Source organism: Centruroides vittatus, unplaced genomic scaffold (genome assembly GCF_030686945.1).
Source record: "Centruroides vittatus isolate TY-2023 unplaced genomic scaffold, ASM3068694v2 contig_18, whole genome shotgun sequence".
Classification (NCBI taxonomy): domain Eukaryota; kingdom Metazoa; phylum Arthropoda; class Arachnida; order Scorpiones; family Buthidae; genus Centruroides; species Centruroides vittatus.
Genome location: NW_027121101.1, coordinates 5,669,990 through 5,690,352, shown reverse-complemented (window position 1 = coordinate 5,690,352; position 20,363 = coordinate 5,669,990). Strand labels below are relative to the sequence as shown.

General features: G+C 31.8%; 1 protein-coding gene across 1 annotated transcript in view; it reads right to left on the bottom strand.

Annotated features, from left to right (window-relative positions):
• LOC136969625 (fasciculation and elongation protein zeta-2-like) overlaps positions 1-16,282 on the bottom strand; it is a 41,901-nt gene extending 25,619 nt beyond the window's left edge. Inside the window, exon 1 of the mRNA XM_067263878.1 lies at positions 15,892-16,282. Coding sequence (XP_067119979.1) covers positions 15,892-16,199 — 308 coding nt within the window. The 5' untranslated portion in view covers positions 16,200-16,282. The remainder of the gene's footprint in view (positions 1-15,891) is intronic.
• Positions 16,283-20,363: the final 4,081 nt, after the last annotated feature.

Sequence of the window (20,363 nt, the reverse complement as noted above, 5' to 3'; positions counted from 1 at the left end):
CTGAGAAGACAGCAGTTTCCATGAAAATGTTTTCCTCGCCATTTAATATCGATGTGGATACAGTTCCCGAAGACTTTCAAATGGAAGTGATTGACATGCAAAATAATACCAATTTAAAAAATGTATTTTTCTCAGTAAACATCGAAAATTTTTATAAATCTTATGTGAGCCCTGAGAAATTTCCACTTTTGACGAAAAATGCAAAGCAAATGATGTCTCTGTTCGGAAGTACGTATGTTTGCGAACAATTATTTTCAACCATGAAATTAATCAAAAATGACCACTGATCAAGACTGAGTGATGCACGATTAGAAAGCTGCATACGTGTAGCTACCTCATCAATTCCGGCTGATATTGATCAGCTTGTATCAAAAAAACAGTGCCAAATTTCTCATTAAAAATTTCAAGTAAATTTGTTTTTCTGTTCTTTTCTTGTTTGTTTTTATTTTGCATTAAAATTTGTATATGAAATCTTTACTTTTTTTTAAATTTTATATTTTTTTATTCTAATATTTGTTATAAATAAAGTTTTGTAAATTATTAATAAGCATTACTTTATGTGCGGCCCACCAAAAAATTTTAAAATTTAAATTGGCCCGTTGATTAAAAAGGTTGCTCACCCCCTGCTCTAAAAAATGTTAATGTAAGATATATTATTTACAGGGTGACAATAATTAACCCGTACAAAGTTTGTAGCAATGCTGCACCTGAACTTTTTTACTGTCACCAATTTACATAATATTGTTTAATTCTCCATGATTTCCTGCCCGTGTAGATATACTTTCGATGTAATAAGGGTTAGTTCTTTATTTTTTTTAATGGTGTCGAACAAATGTTGTGCAATTTTGGAGCTATTCCGGCAAGGAAAGCATCAATGTGAAATTGTTCGTCTGCTCGGTGTTCCAAAAATGACAGTCTCAGATGCAGTTCGGCGATTCAAGGAGCTTGGCCACAATGGTGACCGTCCCGGACGTGGAAGAAAGCGCACTGTCAACACGTCTAGGAACTGCAAGATCATCACAAAGCAAGTTGAGTGACATGCGAAGGTCTCCATGAGAAAAATTGCTCGTGAGATCAGAATCAATCGTGAATCGGTGCAGTTAATAGCAAAAAAGGAACTCGTACTCAAGCCCTACAAGTTCCAAAAGGTTCAGCTCCTCACCGATGAAAACAAGTGTGTGAGACTCCAAAGATCCCGTTAACTCAAGCGTCGGGCCGCAGGTCGACAATGGGAGTGCATTCTCTTCACAGACGAGAAGCTTTTCTCCGTACAACCATCAAAACGACAGGAACTGGTCCACGGGGGCTCCTGGACGCTCAGCTGTCATCGAACATCACAAAATCCAATATCAGTCATGGTTTGGGGCGGAATTTGTGCAAGCGGCAAGACACCCCTTGTTTTCGTCGATCAAGGGGCCAAAATCAATCAAGATGTGTACCACCGTGACATTCTCGAGGCTGTGGTACTTCTGTGGGCTCAGCAGCATTTTGGCAGTGCGAAATGGACGTTTCAGCAGGACTCGGTGCTGACACACAGGGCGAAGAAGACTCAGGAGTGTGCAAGGCTCATTTTCCCGATTTCATCTCGTCTGCGGAATGGCCACCGTACTCGCCGAATCTGAACCCAATGGACTACAGTGTGTGGTCCATTTTGGAGGCCAGGGCCTGTTCTAAGCGCCATGAAAGTTTGGAGTCGCTGAAGCAATCCTTGCGCTGGGAGTGAGACAAACTGTCTCCAGAAGAGCACGGCCCATCGCTGAAAATTTCAAAACGCGTTTGGGGCTCTGCATCAAAGCCAAAGGAGGCCACTTTAAAACTGGCTGAATATCTGATTAATACGTAAAGTATTGTCACTGTTATATGCTGTTGTTTGGCTAATTTTCATTTCTTTAATAAATTTATGATACAAAAAACTTGTACGGGTTAATTATTGTCACCCTGTAATTCTATTGTTCATAATGTATTAATGAGATATTTTCAAGTGTATTTGATAAAAATTAAATTTTTAATGCATTTTTAAAAATATATGGCTGCATCTGAGAGGATTCATTGCTATGTATTGTGATGATCTGCCTAGTCCCGAGCTTCTCAAAAACAAGATATTCTGATGGAAAAACAGCATTAGCAAAAATACAGACATTCACATTGGCCAATTCATTTACTGTATACATCTAATGTGAAAACATGTAATCCAGATATGTTTCAAAACATTTTTGTTATGCTAAAACTATGTCCACAATCCCCACAACATTATGTGAATGCGTAAGGTCAGCTAGCATAGAATAGTAAGCTCAGCTAGAGAAAACTGAGCAACTACATGAGAGCTATAATGGCTGAACATTGCATTACAGGACTGGTCCTAATTCATTGTCATAATTTTCATGTGGACATTGACAAAGTTGTAAATATATTTGTGACATTGAATCCAAGGAGGATGCAATTAGATGTATTGGTTTTCTTGAATATGTGAAATGTTATTTTGTAATATACATATACATATGCAATATAAGTCTCTTATTTCACTAGAATTTCCCTGAAAATTTTCTGACAACATGCCCGAAATACCGTAAATTTAAGATGTGGTAGAGGTCAATGGCATTATCATTTATTATGAAGCAACCTAGGGTCAAAAATAAAAATTGTTGGATCTATGACCTGCAGAAATTTTGGACACATTTCTGATTATGGTATGCAACTATCATCACACTTCTACATTACCTTCTCTGTCTTATTGTGTATGTGTTTTGGGATAATGAATATTAGATACATACAGTAAAGAAACTTTATTGACATTTTTACACATATTTACAGTAAATATTTACAATGGCAATTGCCAATTTTATTACACAGGACACAACAAACTATGCTTTGTTGCTCTTTCTCAATGAGTGTTTGTTATCCTCTGATAGTATCAAAAGCTGAAATCAGTGGTGGCCTTAGGGGGTGGTAAGCAGGGCAATTGCCCAGGGCCTCACACAATAACCCAAGTAGAAAAAAGTTGATATTTAAAACTTTTATTTTCTCCTTAGCTATTAGTTATAACAATAAAATAAATTTGATTAATTCATAGTACAGTATATATTAATATTAATAAGTGTCTAAATAAAATTTCTCATTTAGATTTATTCAATCTTGCATTCATATAAAAAGTAAGATTAACGATATCAAAAATTAATTTATCAGTCAATAATAATCAATTAATTAATTTATCAATTTATTAATTTATCAGTCAATAATAATATTTTTTGTAATTTGACTGTAAAACATATTTGAAAAATTCATTACTATTTGAATCCTGAGCCTCGCGCATTAGAAAACTCACTTGAACGCGTGGTTTTGTTACTTTCGTGATTCATCGTGTTTACAATTTATGCTCAAGGAATCCCAGTGTTTCATTTCGTTTGTCAACTCTTGTCACCTTATGCTTATTTTTCTAGCAGCTGTATGCATTACATAATCATTTGTATGGCACATATCTTTCAGTAGGTAAATAAACATTAAATGATATTAAGTTTTAGTGAATCTTACATTATTAACAGTACTTATGGTAAAGAGTGAATTGTTAAAAATCTGTGTAAAACTGCTTGTAAATTATTTCTGAATTAGTTTTATGTGCGAAACAAGATTTATGAAATGAGTTTGCATGTTCGTGATGTCGGTAGAAAATTTGAGTCAGGTAGTTCAAAAAGGAAACGAGCAATCAAAAGAAAGCAGATAGAAGAAAGTCTATGTGGGTCTTTATATAAATATATAAAAAGTGATGGTCAAGAAAACTCTAAAAACTCTTCATTGACTGAAAGTGACACATTATTGCACTGTAACTCTAACCCAGCTTAAATTATTCCTTCAACATCGTCATGGGTGCCGCTGCCATCTAGTAACAATAGCAAGGATAATGAGTCAACATCATTGACACCACCGCTGCCGTCAACACTATCCAGCCAAGAATACGCATCTGAGTCTATGTCTACATCCATGACTGGCAGAATTGAAAATCTGAATCCTCAAAATGACCCAGGTTTGTGGCCATTAACAATTACTGATGTAGACTGAACTGAGTTTGTATTAAAAGGTCCAGTCCGGGTTAAAGTTGATTTTTTCCCATAAATGATAATGGATAGCAATTCAGCAAATATCATTACAGTAAAACATTAGCTAATGGTGAAAAACTTGACAGGCGCTGAATGATTTATTCACAAACAAAGGATGCCGTTTACTGCTTTCCGTGTCAAATGTTCGGACTAGAAAATACAAGAATTAGATCCAGTGAAGGAGTGTGTGATTGGAAACACTTGGGTGATTACCTAAAGTCTCATGAATCTAGCCAACTGCACAAAGATTGTATGTTGAAATGGTTAAATTTAGAAAACAGGTTAAAAAGCTGTACCACTATTGACTCTTTAGCCCAGACTCAAATTGAACAAGAAAGACAGCATTGGAGAGATATTTTAGAAAAACTACTTGCAATTGTAAATTTTTTAGCATCTCACAATTTTGGCCTTTAGAGGTCGTAAAGAGAAATTAACAAGTGAGATTAGCGGCAACTTTATAGATTTAGTCACGTTAATAGCCCAATTTGATTCAATGTTGCAACTTCACCTAAAACAAGTAAAGATGAAGATGATTAATGACCACTATCTCAGAAAAAATATTCAAAATGAGCTTATACAATTAATGGCAAGTCACATGAAGACTCAAATTGTTGACAAAATAATAAAGAATAAATATCACTCGATTATTCTTGATTGTACTTGTGACGTTTCTCATGTTGAGCAACTGTCAATTATTATAAGATTTTTTAATACAAATACAGCTGACATTGAAGAACATTTTATTGGCTTCTTAGCCATTGAAAAAACCACAGCTGAGAGTTTGACTAATTATATAATCACAGAGCAAGAACAGCTGGGTATATCATTGCAAAACTGCAGAGGCCAAGAATATGATAATGGAGCCAATATGCATGGAGAAAAAAGTGGGGTCCAGAAACATATACTTGAAATTAATCCACTTGTTTATTTTTTATCTTGTGGAAGTCACAGCTGGAATCTCATCTTAGGAGATGCAGCTTCATCTTGTGTTCAAACAAAATCTTTTTTTTGGTTTGCTACAAAGGCTGTACACTCTATTTGCCGGCTCAAGTCAGAGGTGGGCTATTTTAAAAGCACATGTAAAATCCTTATTGATAAAACCACTTTCCGAAACTAGATGGGAATGCAGGGTAGAATTGGTGAAGGCCATTAAATACCAACTAAGCAATATATGTGATGCTCTGAAAGATTTAGCAGAAAATACAACAGATTGTCAGTTGGTTAGTGAATGCCATTCTATAGAAAAGGAAATAACTACCTACAAATCTGTAGTCGCTTTCGTCATCATATGGTATGACATTCTTACAAAGATAAATGTTATAAGTAAAATGTGGCAGAGTGAAAAAATGCACCTAGATGTGGCTATACAACACCTAGGCGCATTTACACATTGGCTTGATAATCGGGAAAATGGTTTCCAATCACCCTTGGTAACACCGAGAGAAATGGCTGAGGAAAATGATATTGACAGAAAGTTCAAAGTCATGAGAAGGAGACTTAAAAGAATGAATTTTGATTATGACGGGGAAGATGAAGCTCTTGAATTGCCTGCAGAAGAGATTTTCAAAATAAACTATTTTTATGTCATTGTCGACAATGTGCAGGCAAGCTGCCAACCTAGATTTGAGGCACTTAAACATCATGAGAGCATATTTGGTTTCATATATAACATAAAAAGATTAAAGAAAATTAGTGATTGTGAACTTTTGAAGCAATGCAGTGACTTGCAAATATCTCTAACAGTAGGAGAAACATCTGATATTGGACATAAATTGTATGAAGAACTGAATATATTTATCCGTGTATATGAAGGAAACAACAACATTATCTCAGTGCTGAAATATATAATAGAAAAAAATTTAACTGAAGTGTACCCCACTATCGAAGTAGTCCTGACAATTATTGCCACCACACCTGTGACAGTTGCATCTGTGGAAAGGAGTTTTTCGAGGTTAAAAATTATTAAAATATATTTGAGGAATTCGATGACACAAGATTGGCTTTCAGCCCTTGCTATTCTTTCAATTGAAAATGACGTAGCTCATTTGTTAGATTATTGTGCTTTAATTAAAGATTTTAGTCTTAGGAAAAGCCGTAAACATTATTTTTAAATCCCCGCGTATATCTTTTAAGGCATTTATGTACCTTAGTTTATCATCATTAATAATTTGTCGTCTTTACGTTTGTTAACTTTTATAAATCTTTTAATATAATATTTGAAAACTCTAAATTTATTTATTTATAACTTTTGCATTTCTCGTCAATCATCAGAAATACCTACTTTCAATTCACATACTTTGCACAAAGAACAAGGGCCTCACAAAGATCTGCTGCCTGGAGCCTCACAATGGTTAAGACTGCCACTGGCTGAAATGATACAGATTGACAGTTCCTCCATTGTTTCCACTAGTATTTCATACACCATATTCTTTGTTTATATATCCCTGGAGGAAGAAGTCAGTTGGTTTAAGGTCAGGAAATCATGGAGGCCATGGAACTGAATATTTTCTCAATCAATCTCTCACTGCCTAAGGATATCATTCAAGTATTTCTGTGCCAGGAAAGAAAAGCAAATCAGGACATCATTTTGTTAGAACCACATGATAGCATGTAGCTCAAGAGGAGTCTTCAAACAAGTTCTGGTAATATTTTCTGAAAGAAGTTTTGATAACCTCACACAATCAAACTTGATGGTAGTAAGTTTGACCCAATAAATAGTCTCCAATAATGCCAGCCCAAATATTGATTGTGAGTGTTCAGATAGGCTATGAAGATTCTCAGTGAACCACAAATTGTTTGTGATCAGAATCCCAGAATTTGTGAATTGTGACTTGTTGGTAAAGAACACAAAACCAGGAAAATTTGGGAGTGAGAAGCATTTGTAAGGAAAACATAGGAAAAACTGTTGTCTTGCTTCAAAATCAGCCAATGTCATTGCTTGCACTTGCTTAACATGGTAAGGATAGAGCTGTGTCTCATATAGTATCTGCCAACACTAATGTAAGTAACATGCATTTCCCTAACAACAGCACATGTGCTTGTTGTTCTTGGATTATCAGCAACTTGATTGAGAACTACCTCCTTAAAATAAGGGATATGCAGTATTCTCCTTCCCCTGTCTGATGGCTCTCTGTTTTTAGTATTGAATTTCATACTTTTCCTCAAATGACAATCTAATATTAATTGTCATTTGAGGAAAAGCATAAAAGTTCTGTTTGGAAATCAGCTATTTAAGAAGGTTTCTTTGTACAATCCACAGCATTTCTTCCAAGCAGCCCTTACAGGAAATGATATCTGCAAGTTCTGTGAATATATAGTCATTCTCTAAGGTTCAGCTCTTGTCAACTCATTGTACTTTTATGTTGAACCTTGCTGTCAAACACAGATTTTTTGAATAGATCATACCTAATGTATAACTGGCTGAGATATGAGGAAACGTGGAGATACAGTTGGCTGTAGGAAGAGACAAAGACATAATTATGCTGTAAAAAAATTAGCTGGTTGCCTACCACACAGGAAGGTCCAAAATTTCTGTGGGCTAAAGCTTCACCAATTTTTATTTTCAACCCTAACTATTTCATAAAAAAATCATCTCACTGACCTTTACCATTCCTTACATATAAAGTAGGTATGTAATTAACACCCTGTATATATTGTATATAGAAACTGTGTACATGTGTTTGTGCTTATATATATATATATAAATGTACTGTAAATAAGCACAGTTTTTCAATCACAAAAATATTTTTTGTACATAAGAAATGCTTTATTAGAGTAAAAGCCAAATGATTGCCAGATTACATTGAACTATATTATTAATAATGACAAAAATGTTAACATTTCATACAAGTTAAGTTAAACAGAATTTAATAGGACAATTGTATTATGCTAATGCCTTACTTACTGTATATGAAGAATCTAAATTTAATAAATATAACATTTAAATTAAATTATAAAAAGATTGGAATGTGAAATAATTAAACAATCAAAACTTAATTTATATTATAAAATAATATTTGATTAATCTTGTATTTAATTATTAACAGTAGCATTAATATCGTCTGATATAATCCAGCAATTATTTGTCTTTAAACTAATAATTGGAATTTTAGATGTTTATAGTTGCTTTATTGGAGATAACCTTATAATAATAAATTTATAATGTATTTTCTTAACATTTTCAAATGTCAAGAACTTTTCTATTTAATGTAATTAAAATAAACTTTAACCAAATTTCTGAAGTTTGAAAAAAAAATGTTATTGATAGTCTTTGATAATGTTGATAAATAACACAAAAGAACAAATTGTTTTAAACAAAAGAAGAAATATCATAGTCATGTTCTTACATAAAAGTTTCTAAAAATATGGGCTGATATGAACAGATATAAATAAAATTCTGAAAATTTATAGGACTCTTCAGTCAAAATTACAAAAACTTTATCCAATTAATTTTGAAATCAGAAGTCTTAATTTACATGCAATAAAAAAAAAATGAGACCTACAAGGAAAACATCATTTAGCACTTCATGCTGAAAGAGCCATTATACTAGAATCAACTGAAACCTAATATGTTGCTCAATTAAAAATCAATGGGAAAGTCACAGTATCCTCAATTCTATACTGTAAATTCAACATACCGCAGAATCTTAAGTGTCCTAAAACAAACTCCATCCAATGCAAAATCCTATAGATAAAACAATAGTATTCATACTTGAGATTAAAAAATAAATCTTAAAATTCAACAACTATTAGCATCCATAGAAATCTAGACATTTGCAATTTGGGCTTCTTTCTGGATTCCCAGAAAGGCAGGCTGAAGTAAAGTTATAGTTCAATCTAGCCAAGAAAAATGTAGAAAATTCTTAAATGAAGTAAGAGATGAGATCAAGTTTATTTCATTTTGTCATACATATAACAGACAAAAACTAGAAACATTCTATAAAAACAAGGAAAAATGTTGAAAGATATCTATACAAATTCTTAAGGAATAATACAAGGCAAAAGAACAGATGATATTACTATATTTAAAAAGCAGCTGACATAAAATTTACCAAATACAAGGGTTAATAAAAAAAAAATTAAAACAACTATAAATTGTGTGTGCAATGAAGCAGATAAATTAATTTTTACATACAAGTTAAATAAATGGAATAGAATGAAACACACTGTCATTATCCTCAGACTTTTTGGAGCCAGGACACAGAATCACTGCTGTTCAATATTGTGACACCCTTAGAAAATTGTGGTGCCATCCAACAAAAATGTCCAGGCTTATTGAGTGAACGAGTCATTCTCCAGCATGATAATATCAGACCTCATACTGCTCTTCACAAACAGCATTTGCTCCAAAACTTCAAGTGGGACTGTGGAGACATCCTGTTTACAGTCCAGATCTGGCCTCCAATGATTTTTACCTGTTTCCTCTTCTCAAAAAACATTTATATAGCACCCGATTCTGTTGTGATGGAAATATGAAAGAGGCTACAAAAATTTGGCTGCAATAGCAGGAACATGATTTTTTTTCAACTTGGAACTTGAATATCTAATGCATTTGAAAAACGTATCATTCTGAAATTCTACAGAGGAATGTTAAATGCATTCTATGATGGTAACACTTAAATTTAAAATATCCAATCCATAAAAATAAATTTATTTTAAAACACAAAGTGTTGTTTAAATATTGCAAAATTATTATTGAATATAATTAAGCAATATCAGGCCTTAATAGTTTACATTTTCTCTTCATATAAAGTTGTCTTTTTTTCTAGGAGGGTTGTCAAAGGAAGACCTCTAGGATCAAAAAGGGAATTAGAGTCTTTATAATTAATGCTTTCATTTTTTAATGCTGCTTTGTAGATATCCAGCATTTTGAGTGTTCTTAAATGCTGCTCATTAAAAGCTGATTTTATAATCTTAGCTTTGTTTAGTATTGCCCTGGGCTCCATTGTGAACTTTGACAAACTTGTTGGTTTATTATTGTTGATACCATATTTGTGTTCCTTAAACTTGTGTTGTAATGACCTATTTGTGAAACCTATCTACAAAGTTGTCATTTAAATCTTTCATCTATTACTGGGATGAAGTATATGCATGGTGCATTGTTATAGTCTACATTCTGTCAAATAAATACTGGGAATTGTTAAATAAAATATAAAATATTGGTTTAATTATTCAAATTTATTTTATCAACTTCAAAATAAACCCCATTTGATGCAATACACTTCTGCTAACAAACAATTCAGTCATCAAAACACCTCTTATAAGTGCTTTCCAGTATGGCCTGCAGCTCCCTCTGCGAATTTTGTTTTATTTCTTCAATTGACTCGAAATGTTTTCCATAAAATGGTAATTTGAGTTTGGGGAAGAGGAAAAAGTCACACGGGGCCATAACTGATGAATATGGTGCTTGTTCAATTATATTCATTACATTTTTGGTTAAAAATTCACATACAAGGGTCGATGTATGAGACAGCATGTTATTGTGATGCAACATCAAGAATTGTTCTTCCACAAATCTGGCCTTTTCCAGCAAACATTCTCTCTCAAATGCCTCATAATGCCCACGTAATATTGTAATATTGTTTGTTGACTATTTGTCCCTCTGGAAGAAATTCTGAGTGGACGACACCAACAACAAAAAAAAAAAAAAAACAAATGGCTCGTTTCAAGCATGTCTTTTGCAACCTTTTTTCTGGTGCTCTTTTTGAAGAAAATTTATCTCCTTCAGAACAAGTTATGCTGCAACACATCTCATGCCCAAAACATTAACTAAAATGGTGCAAATGGATTCATGAGACACATTTAGATTCTGAGCCATCTCTCTCAAGCTTGAATGATGATTTTCCATCACCATTTCCTTCGCTTTGTTGATGTTTTCATCAGTTGAAGACATTGAAGGTCAACCAGAATGAGGCAAGTCTTCCACCACTTCTCAGCCATGTTTAAATGTTTTGTACCACTCATGTGCACATGTTTTATATAAAGCTGACTCACCATAGGCCTTCTGCAACATTTTCAATGACTCAGCACAAGAAATTTCATTTGCAACACAAAATTTTAGACAAACTCTTTGTTCAATATTTTTGTCCATTTTGAAAATCACAAAGCACACTTCACATTCAATGACAAAACCAACAGTTGTAAATAAACTGGTTGACAGATGGAGATACAAATTCACATGACAATTAAGTACACTAGTTCCAACTTACAGCAAAAAGTTAGTTTTCATATCTTTTACACAGCCTTTTGAATGAACAATTCCCAGTATTTACTTGACAGAATATATATCATCCTTACTGTTACAAAACAACTTGTATACTGTGGTGTTTCTCCAGAAACAAAGTTTAGCTTCCAAATATTTAGCCATTTGCTTGTATGTGGATGAGAGTCTACTGTGGATGTAGCAGGTGAATTTGTGTTGATATTCTCTAGGCTTGGACCATTCATAAATTGATTTTCTATTCTATGTGCCAGGTTCTGTATCAATTTTTTATTGTACCCATGCATTGTAGCTATTCTTTCTACAAGTTTGAGCTCTGCTGTGGTATTCACGATGTCCAAGCAGTGGGTATATGCTCTTCTGATTAACAGCAATTACTTTATTTGCTTATTTAAAGGATTACAATTCATAAGATCTTTATTGAAAAAATATTTTCAGCTAAACAGATATAATTAATATTTTCAATCTTTAATGCAGTTTAGTGGTTCAGTCTCAAATATTCCATTTTTTCAATTTCATTTATTTTATATATTCATCTATAATAAATTGCTAATAAAAATACTGTAAAATGAAAGAAATGAGAAAAAAATGAAATGCTTAATATGATAACTTCTAAACTGTACACAAGTTTAAGTAATATGTTTTCAACAGCAACTTCCAAGGCATAGGATATATGGAAATGTGGGTTATGCAATATTTTTATTTTAGCAATTTTCTGAAAGGTATACATCACTGTGGATAATAGATTATAGTACTATTGAGGATTCAGCAGCTTTTGTAGATTGTTTAGAAAGTTCACATCATTGAAAAATATTTCAATAATGTGGATTTTGATTGACAAATGCACAACAAAAAAAAAACATTTGACTTCTGGAAAAAGACAATCTCGTGTTTTATTTTATTTTGTAAAACAGACAATAATTTGTAAAAAGTAAAATTAACAATTGTCATCTTCACAGTTTTATAAACTTTTAATAATAAAGCAAATTCACAGATTTAAATTAATCAAAAAACATTAAAAAATTAATGTTTTCAAGTTTTCTTATGTATTATCTTCAGATCTTCATTCATTTTTTTATATAACTAATTTTATATTTTTACTTAAATTCAATTTAAATATTCTGTTCAAATTTAAATTCAGCAGCTCATGAAAGCAGCATTTCTAAAAATCTTGTGGATAAAGATATGCAGATGAGATTTAAAAAGCATTGAAAATGTTAATCTCTTAAAATATTTTGGATTTCATAAAATCTATAAAAGCTTTTCTTATTAAAATGAATGTTCATGTTAGTGATTATTTCTAGGGAATTAATGATTTCAATATTTTCTGATTTCTATGAATATTTAATAATTTAAATATATTATTATTATTTAAATATTAATTAGTTTGTTTATCTAATGCAAGTTAATCTTAACTTTTGTTTAGAATTTGTTGTTTTGACTTATTCTTAGAGTTGAACTCATTCTGTTTAATAATAATTAATTATATATTTTTATATATAATAAATATAATTTTATTATATATAATTAATATATCTTTTAATAATATATTTATTTAACTATTAATATATTAATTTTATATATTTTATATATGCTTTTCTCAACATTCTGATGAAAAAATTTTGAAATCTGAAAAAGAACCATTGATTTATTGGAATCAACAAATATTACACAAATTTACCAAAAATAAAACAACAATAAAACAAAAGTCTTCTCAAATACTTTCAGATAATTAAACATACCTTCAGAAGAATCACTATTATAATAAATTCAAAGGAATAAGTTCTTACAATATAAATTTTTAAACTCCTGAGATATTACCATTATCATTTAAGGAATGTTTTCTTTCAGATAGATGATGATTGTCTCAGTTTAATCATCATTGCTCTATGCTGGAGAAAGTTTTCAAACTCTGATTTTAAATTACAAAACATTTTGTTTAAAGTTTTACCATTTCTGCTTATCTATTAATATAGAATTATACAAATGAATCAACCATAAATATGAAAATACAGTAAAAAATATAGTAAAATTAACATTAGTTTTTAAAAGTCTGAAGGAATCGTAATTTAATAGAAATCCATAGTGTTAAGTTTTGTGTGTCACTCTTGTTAACATTTCTTTTAAAAGCCATTTCCACACTGATAGTAACACATTTGAAGCTTTGCTAATAATCACCTCACTTCTCATATTTTTCTTGTAAATCCATACCTATTTCATATATTCCAAATTCTTTTCTTCTTCTAATTCTTATAAAATTTTAGCATTATCACAATTTGTTGAGATTTCTCTCTTATATGCTCCCTAACTCAGTGTCATCATGGCTTTCTCTGTCCTAATGCCTCTCTTGCACTCATCTAATTTGCAGTTAAGTCTCTTTGATTCCTAAGTGTAACTTTCATTCTCCATTAGCAGAATACATGGGTGAAGATGGACTTGATTGTCTAAAATAGGCTTTTTTCTTTTCTTGTTCTTTTCAGTAAATTTGTATGATGTTTGTTGACTCCATAAAGTATATCATAGGTCTATTCATGCTAAGTTGAAGTTTCTCTTCTTAAAATTTTGATTTGAATTTATAAATGCTTTAATTTAATGAATTCAATATCAAAACTTAAACTAAAAGAACAATTTTATTATTATTATTTGAAAACATTTCAATAAATGTAAATGCAACAGTTAAATTAAATAAACCAGCAACAAATTGCTCAACTTTCCCGGCAACATTTAACATTTTGGTGGCACCATCTGTTGTTATATTTTATTAAAACCTTTTTATATTTTTAACCATTATAAAACAGCAAAATCTTAATTTTAAAGGTAGGGATAAGTTTTTAAAAAATTGTAAATGCAAATAACAAATAAAATTGTCATTATGTCCGATCCTACTGGAGATACACATGATCCCCATTATCTCCCCTGAACCTTTAACCACCAAAATTTAATAGCATCAATCTCCCTAATAAACAAACCTCCTGCCAAATTTCAGAAATTTTCGACTAAAAGCACAGGAGCTATTACGCTTCAAACAGGGTGAACAAAATCGTGACCCTCCCATAATAACATCCATAGATATAGAAATTACCCCAATTTTTTTGCATTTCTCAACATTTCAAGGTGTCCTGAGCCCAAAAATGTAAAAATCCAATGGGGTCATTTTTTGCCGGATTGCCATTCTCTCTGTTGTAACAGTCAGAAAATAAAAATAAGAGTGGCCAAGGTTGTAATAATACAGTAATATTATTGTATTAATACAATCTTGGGCTGGTACTATAATAATATAGTAACAAAAAATGCAAAGATTGAAACAGGGAAAAAATTAAATATACAAATACAATATATCATCAAACATATACAGGGAGAACTTACCTTTGCATTATTTAAGTCCAACATATCTTTATTTTTAATTTTTACATAAATATTGGATTTTTATCATATATACTATATTCAAATTTTTAAATAAAACAAAATATAATTTATTTCTAAAAATACAAATTTACTTCATTTACATTTTCTTAATGCTTAGAAATATAAAATATATTATTTTATAAATTATATTTTAACTGTTAAAAATCTTTAAAGTAATAAGATTAACATAAATATGATAATAGAAAATTTGAAATTTGAAAACACCACATTTTTATCAATTTATTTATATATAATTTTTAATCAATTAAATAATTTATAATCATCACTTTATCATTGAAAGCTTCCAAAAATTACTTCAGAAATGATATCAATTGATAAAATATGAGAAAAAATGATATCATCATCATCATCATCATAATATATAAAATTAAATAAAAAATGAAAATAAATAAACTTACTATCATTATAAATAACATCTTTAATTTCATTTTTTTTATTACTTAGTTGTTATTATTTATCATCTCTTTTTTATTGTAATTATAATCAATTACTTTTTCTGTAATATTTAATAATGGTATCTAATCATTTGAGAATATCACCTTTAATCCAGAAAAATTTGAAAATCTTAAAAAGAACCTTTTAAATTATTTTAAAATAAATATTTTAACAATTTGTTTTGTTTATATATATATAAAATTATCAAACTCATTCAATTTATTTTCACATTAAATATAGAAAAATTTATCAGGAAACAGACATATATATATAATGAACTCAGATATTTTTCTAATAGCAACAATACTTCGAATAGCCAAGCATGGTGAAGGAATCACTGAAAAAAAATGAAATAAATAAAAGAATAAAACCTAAAAATAAACAAGACACAATGATTTATGAACATCTCCGAAGCAATCAATTTTTAATATCAAAATAGTGTATAAAGCTTCTAATGCAAAGAACTGCTTCAATAAAAGATTAATACCTTTTACGAAAAACTCCATCTGATAACATTGATAAACAAATGTCAAAAGTGAAACATGCGATGTTTTATTATTATACATTTCTTCCTTGTTTACAATGATATTTCTTTTAAGAATATCGAAAACGATTTATTTTAATTATGATTTGAAAATGAATCAGATTTTAATGTAAAGTGGAAATAAGCATTAGAAAGGGGCAGGGAAATAGCATTATTGCCTTTATTAGCATACTTACTGGCATTCATTCATGATCTCTTCTTGACTTCGGACTTGAACGGGTGCAAATTTCTCGACTTTTTCATCGTAATTACAGAAGCATTTTGTAATTTTATCATCGAAAGTATTTACCAGATCCTCTAGTGACGTGGAGAACGTATCACTGAAATTATCCACGAATCCATCGTTTGCATTAGGGCTTTTGTATGTATCTTTGTTGAAGTTTTCATAATCGTCGGTATTTTCATATTCACAATAATCCGTCCATTCTTCCGTCTTTGCTAAAGGAGCTTCGATTTTGAGTTCCGCCATTTTGACTTCCCTCATCTTTCGGTCATCCGGATCTCAATGACGTCGTCGGCCACGCCCTCCAGTTACCACTCTTGATTCATAATTTTTCCCTCGAAACAGCGTTTTACAGAAAATAACGAAATCTTCAGATTAAATATTAAACGAAAAGGATTTTTTTCGTTGAATATAATATAAGAATTTTTAAGATATATCATTAGGTAATAAAAATATTTTTAAGTACGTGAATGGTTGAAGGTAAAGGGTTCGGTAATCTGTCGTGTTAGATTATAAGATAGAGTAAATTTTATGAATAAAATTTAAATAAAAAAATTAAAACTAGTTTGGAAATAATATTTTCCTTTAATTTGATGAAATCACAATTGTGAAGAAAAGGCATTAAAATAGCGGTTAAAATACATTTATCTGTTATTTTAATACTAAAATTTAATACAGAAAGTTTTTTGCGATATTGAAATAAATTTTAAATTCAGATACCGTAAAGAAAACAGCAATTGCTACTCTTTTTTTGGTTCGCAGATAGCACCACCCCGACAATAAATCTTTAGGGGACATGGCTTTTAGTATCCTTTTGATAAAATTCTATTGTGCTACTTTATTGCCACCTTAATACTCCTTTAGTCATATTTTGCTAAGTTATGCTAGGAAACCCATAAAATTTGTACAATAGAAGTTTTTTAATCCGAACCCAATAATCTGGAATTGTTCGATAATAATCAGGCATGCTAGTATTCCGCGAGTCGAAATTTGTTTGGATATACTATGAGCTTTAGACTCACTATGAAAGATAGCCGGATAACTAAGGAGGTCAAGGCACATCCTACTACCTAGAATGGATAGGCGGCCGGAAAACCCAGGAATTTTTCATAGGTGATCTGTCCCAAATATATCAGACTTTGTCCTTCACCATCCGGACGCTTCAATGTAGATCTGGCTGAAATCACGATGATAAAAGTCGCTCTTATTGCCCATAGGGCGGAAAGAAGAGGAAAAAATTCCAGTCTATGCATCCCTTTCACGAAAATGGGAAATTTCATATACCCTAAGCAGCGTAGCATGGGTTTATTTACCTTCTGGAGGGATTAATGGTCGTGGGTTCACGCCTGACCACAGACTGTATGAAGTTTTCCGAGTTTTCTTTACATGTCTAACATCTAAATATAGGCCAGTTTTCCATAGAAGTCCTGCAGTGAGGAAGATCGCCTGTGTTGGGTTGTCTTATCTCACCAATCCTACTTTGTGGCAGACTGGAAAGTTTATTCAATTAATTCTTAAATCACTGTTGCGAGTAAAACTTTTGAAATACTCCTTTATCATTGACTTTTAATTATTAATTTGCTATTTAAAGTACTATGACACTTATTTACGTATAGATACAAAATTAACCGATATAAAAAGAATTAAGCTGAATTAAAAGAATTGACTCAAGGTTTTCAGCAATGTATAAAAATCATCGTAAAATCTATGAAAAAGTTTAAGTTAGCAGTTTTTAAAGACTTCGATGTAAAAAATTATGAATTACTTAGGTATAAATTGAAAAAAACACTAATTTGAAATCACACTTGACAGCTATTACAGATTTATTTCCGCGTAGACTTATTCATGAAAGCTGTTTGCGTATCTCCAAGCACAGGTGTACCGCACACTTCAGATGTCTCTGAAGTGTGCGGTACATCTGTGTATCAGAATTTTAGAAAAGTTTCGCGTATTTTGGTAAGATTGAAAATATTACATTATTTTTTGAAATGTCATACTAATTTCCTATCAAAGGAAAATATATACTAGTGTGTTTACTTTAACATTTATCAAAGTATAAAATAGATCTTTCCAGCATTGCACGAGTATATGCATATAGTCCACTGTGATGTTTACAGTAAAATAAATTCGTTCAAAAGGGACATGTTTAAATCGCACAGCGTTCCGCGACAATACATGAATTTTCCTTGTCTCGCCCAAGCTCAAAGATAGCAGAAGCAGAAGAGAATCATTTTATGATGATTTAGCGTAACATACAAAGAATTTCTGACTGTAAATGATAAAAACCAATACTGCATAATAAAAGACAGTTAGCTTTATTTCGTTATAGCCCAGTGATTCTCAAAGTGGGGTCGCGACCCCCAAGGGGTCGTAAAAAATATTTGGGGGTCGCTGAAAAAATGATGCCAGATCAATTTTTTTTCCAAATACAGTCAAACCTGTTTTTATGCGGGGGATAGGGACCGCATTAAAAAAAACGCATAAAAAAAATCTCACGAAACTTCACGAATGGCTGTAAATAATAGTTTTCGCAACACAATTAAAAAATATTTTTTTATGCGGTCAACAGGGACCGCATAAAAAAAGTCTCACATAGAAAATAACTCAAAACCGTACGAAATAGAATTTATTGACAACAGATGTCAGCACTTGACTGCATCGTCTGGTCTATCGTCTGTTTTACATATTTTTGTCCAGGTGGTGTTTTGTTGACTTAAATAAGTAAATTATTTCATTTTTCGCATATTCATGCAATAATATTACTATAATAAGTGCATTTATGCTATAATAAGTTTATTTAGCTATAATAAGTCAACGTAAGACATGACGAATCGCACGAGACTAGTCGCCAACTATACCGCACAAATTAAAAATTCGCATTAAAAAAATCGTACAAATAAAAATCGCACATAAAAAGAGCGCATAAAAACAGGTTTGACTGTATTTTTATAAATTCACTATGGATTCATGTTTAGAAATAATAGATATCAAAAATATATTAAAATAATTTTTACTTAAATAAATTGCGCATATAAATAATAAAAACAGTATAAATATTTAAATACGACCATAAATATAATATTCATAAATTTGTGCGCTATTGGGAAATCCCCGAGTGCCACTCTCCGCCTAAACTATAATAGAACAATGTTGTCATTTGGAACGGTGTTCGCTAGAAGCGTTGCGTCTGTAGGTAAGTCCAGTAGCTGGCCGGATGGCCGAGCGGTTAAGGTGGCAGCCTACCGCTCTGGGGGACCCGGGATCGAATCCGAACGGGTCGAAAAATCCCCAGGAATTTTTCGGGGGGTGGTCCGTTCGGATATGTCGGGCCCCGTCCCTCACCACCCGGTCGCCCCATTGTGGGCCTGGCCGAACCCATAATGGGCCTACTAAAAAAAGAGGCCCTCTTAGTGCCCGCAGGGCGGAAAGAGTTAAAAAAAAAAAAAAAAAAAAAAAACAAAAGGTAAGTCCAGTGAGAAAAACAGTAGAGCGTCGTTATCCGGAAACCGATCAACCGAAAGCGTTTCAGTCGGCAAATTCGAATTTCCGCTAGTGCTGTGGCGCTGCAATATTTGGCTATGTCTTGGGATACTCCGATATTATTTTAGTTGGTATGTGTTTTTAGCAGCAACACTGGGAGGGTCCTTAAGGACGCGCCAGTATTTGAACGAGACTTTTTCCCATCGTGAGTGGTAAGTTTTGCTTGTTTTTCTGAGGTCTGTATTGTGCTGAATTGGAACGTTTCGAGACTAGATTATCTTCCAAAATATAATTTCTTTTGTTGTTATATTTTTCAAAATATTTATTTTGTTTGTGAAAAATAAAGAAATAATTTTTTAAAAAATTTCGTTAATCTTAACATTGACAAAAATTCAACGCAAAGCGACACGCAAAGGAGAGGAATTTCAACTGGGATAGATTAATTAAACAAAAGAAATTAACTCCTCCTGAATTTAAATTGACCCACTACCTCCGGGATGTTTTTCTACACATACTCATTCTTCGAGGTCCTTTGAAATTTTTAAATGCAAAAGGGGGGTCGCGGACCAAAAAGTTTGAGAAACACTGTTATAGCCTAATACAAGGGTGGTACGCAGGACGATTTTCAGTGGCAATCTGATTGAATTGAAATGTAGTAAAAATTATATTTTATTTATTAATTACACATTTAATTAAATGGAAACCACAATTCAGTGTAGGCCGTGATACATTAAAAACGAATCTCTTGCTTGTATGTTTATATTGCAGCGCCTGCGTTTACGCTCTGTGTGGTCTAGGGATTGCAATTGCTGGATCCCTCATCCAGCGTTCCAGCTGGATCCAGCGCATTCTTCAGCATGCTGGACCCAGCGCTGCGGATCCGCAAATACTCAATTAACTTTCTAAATAATGGCGCAAAAGTCTACTGTCGACGTTGCCGCTTTG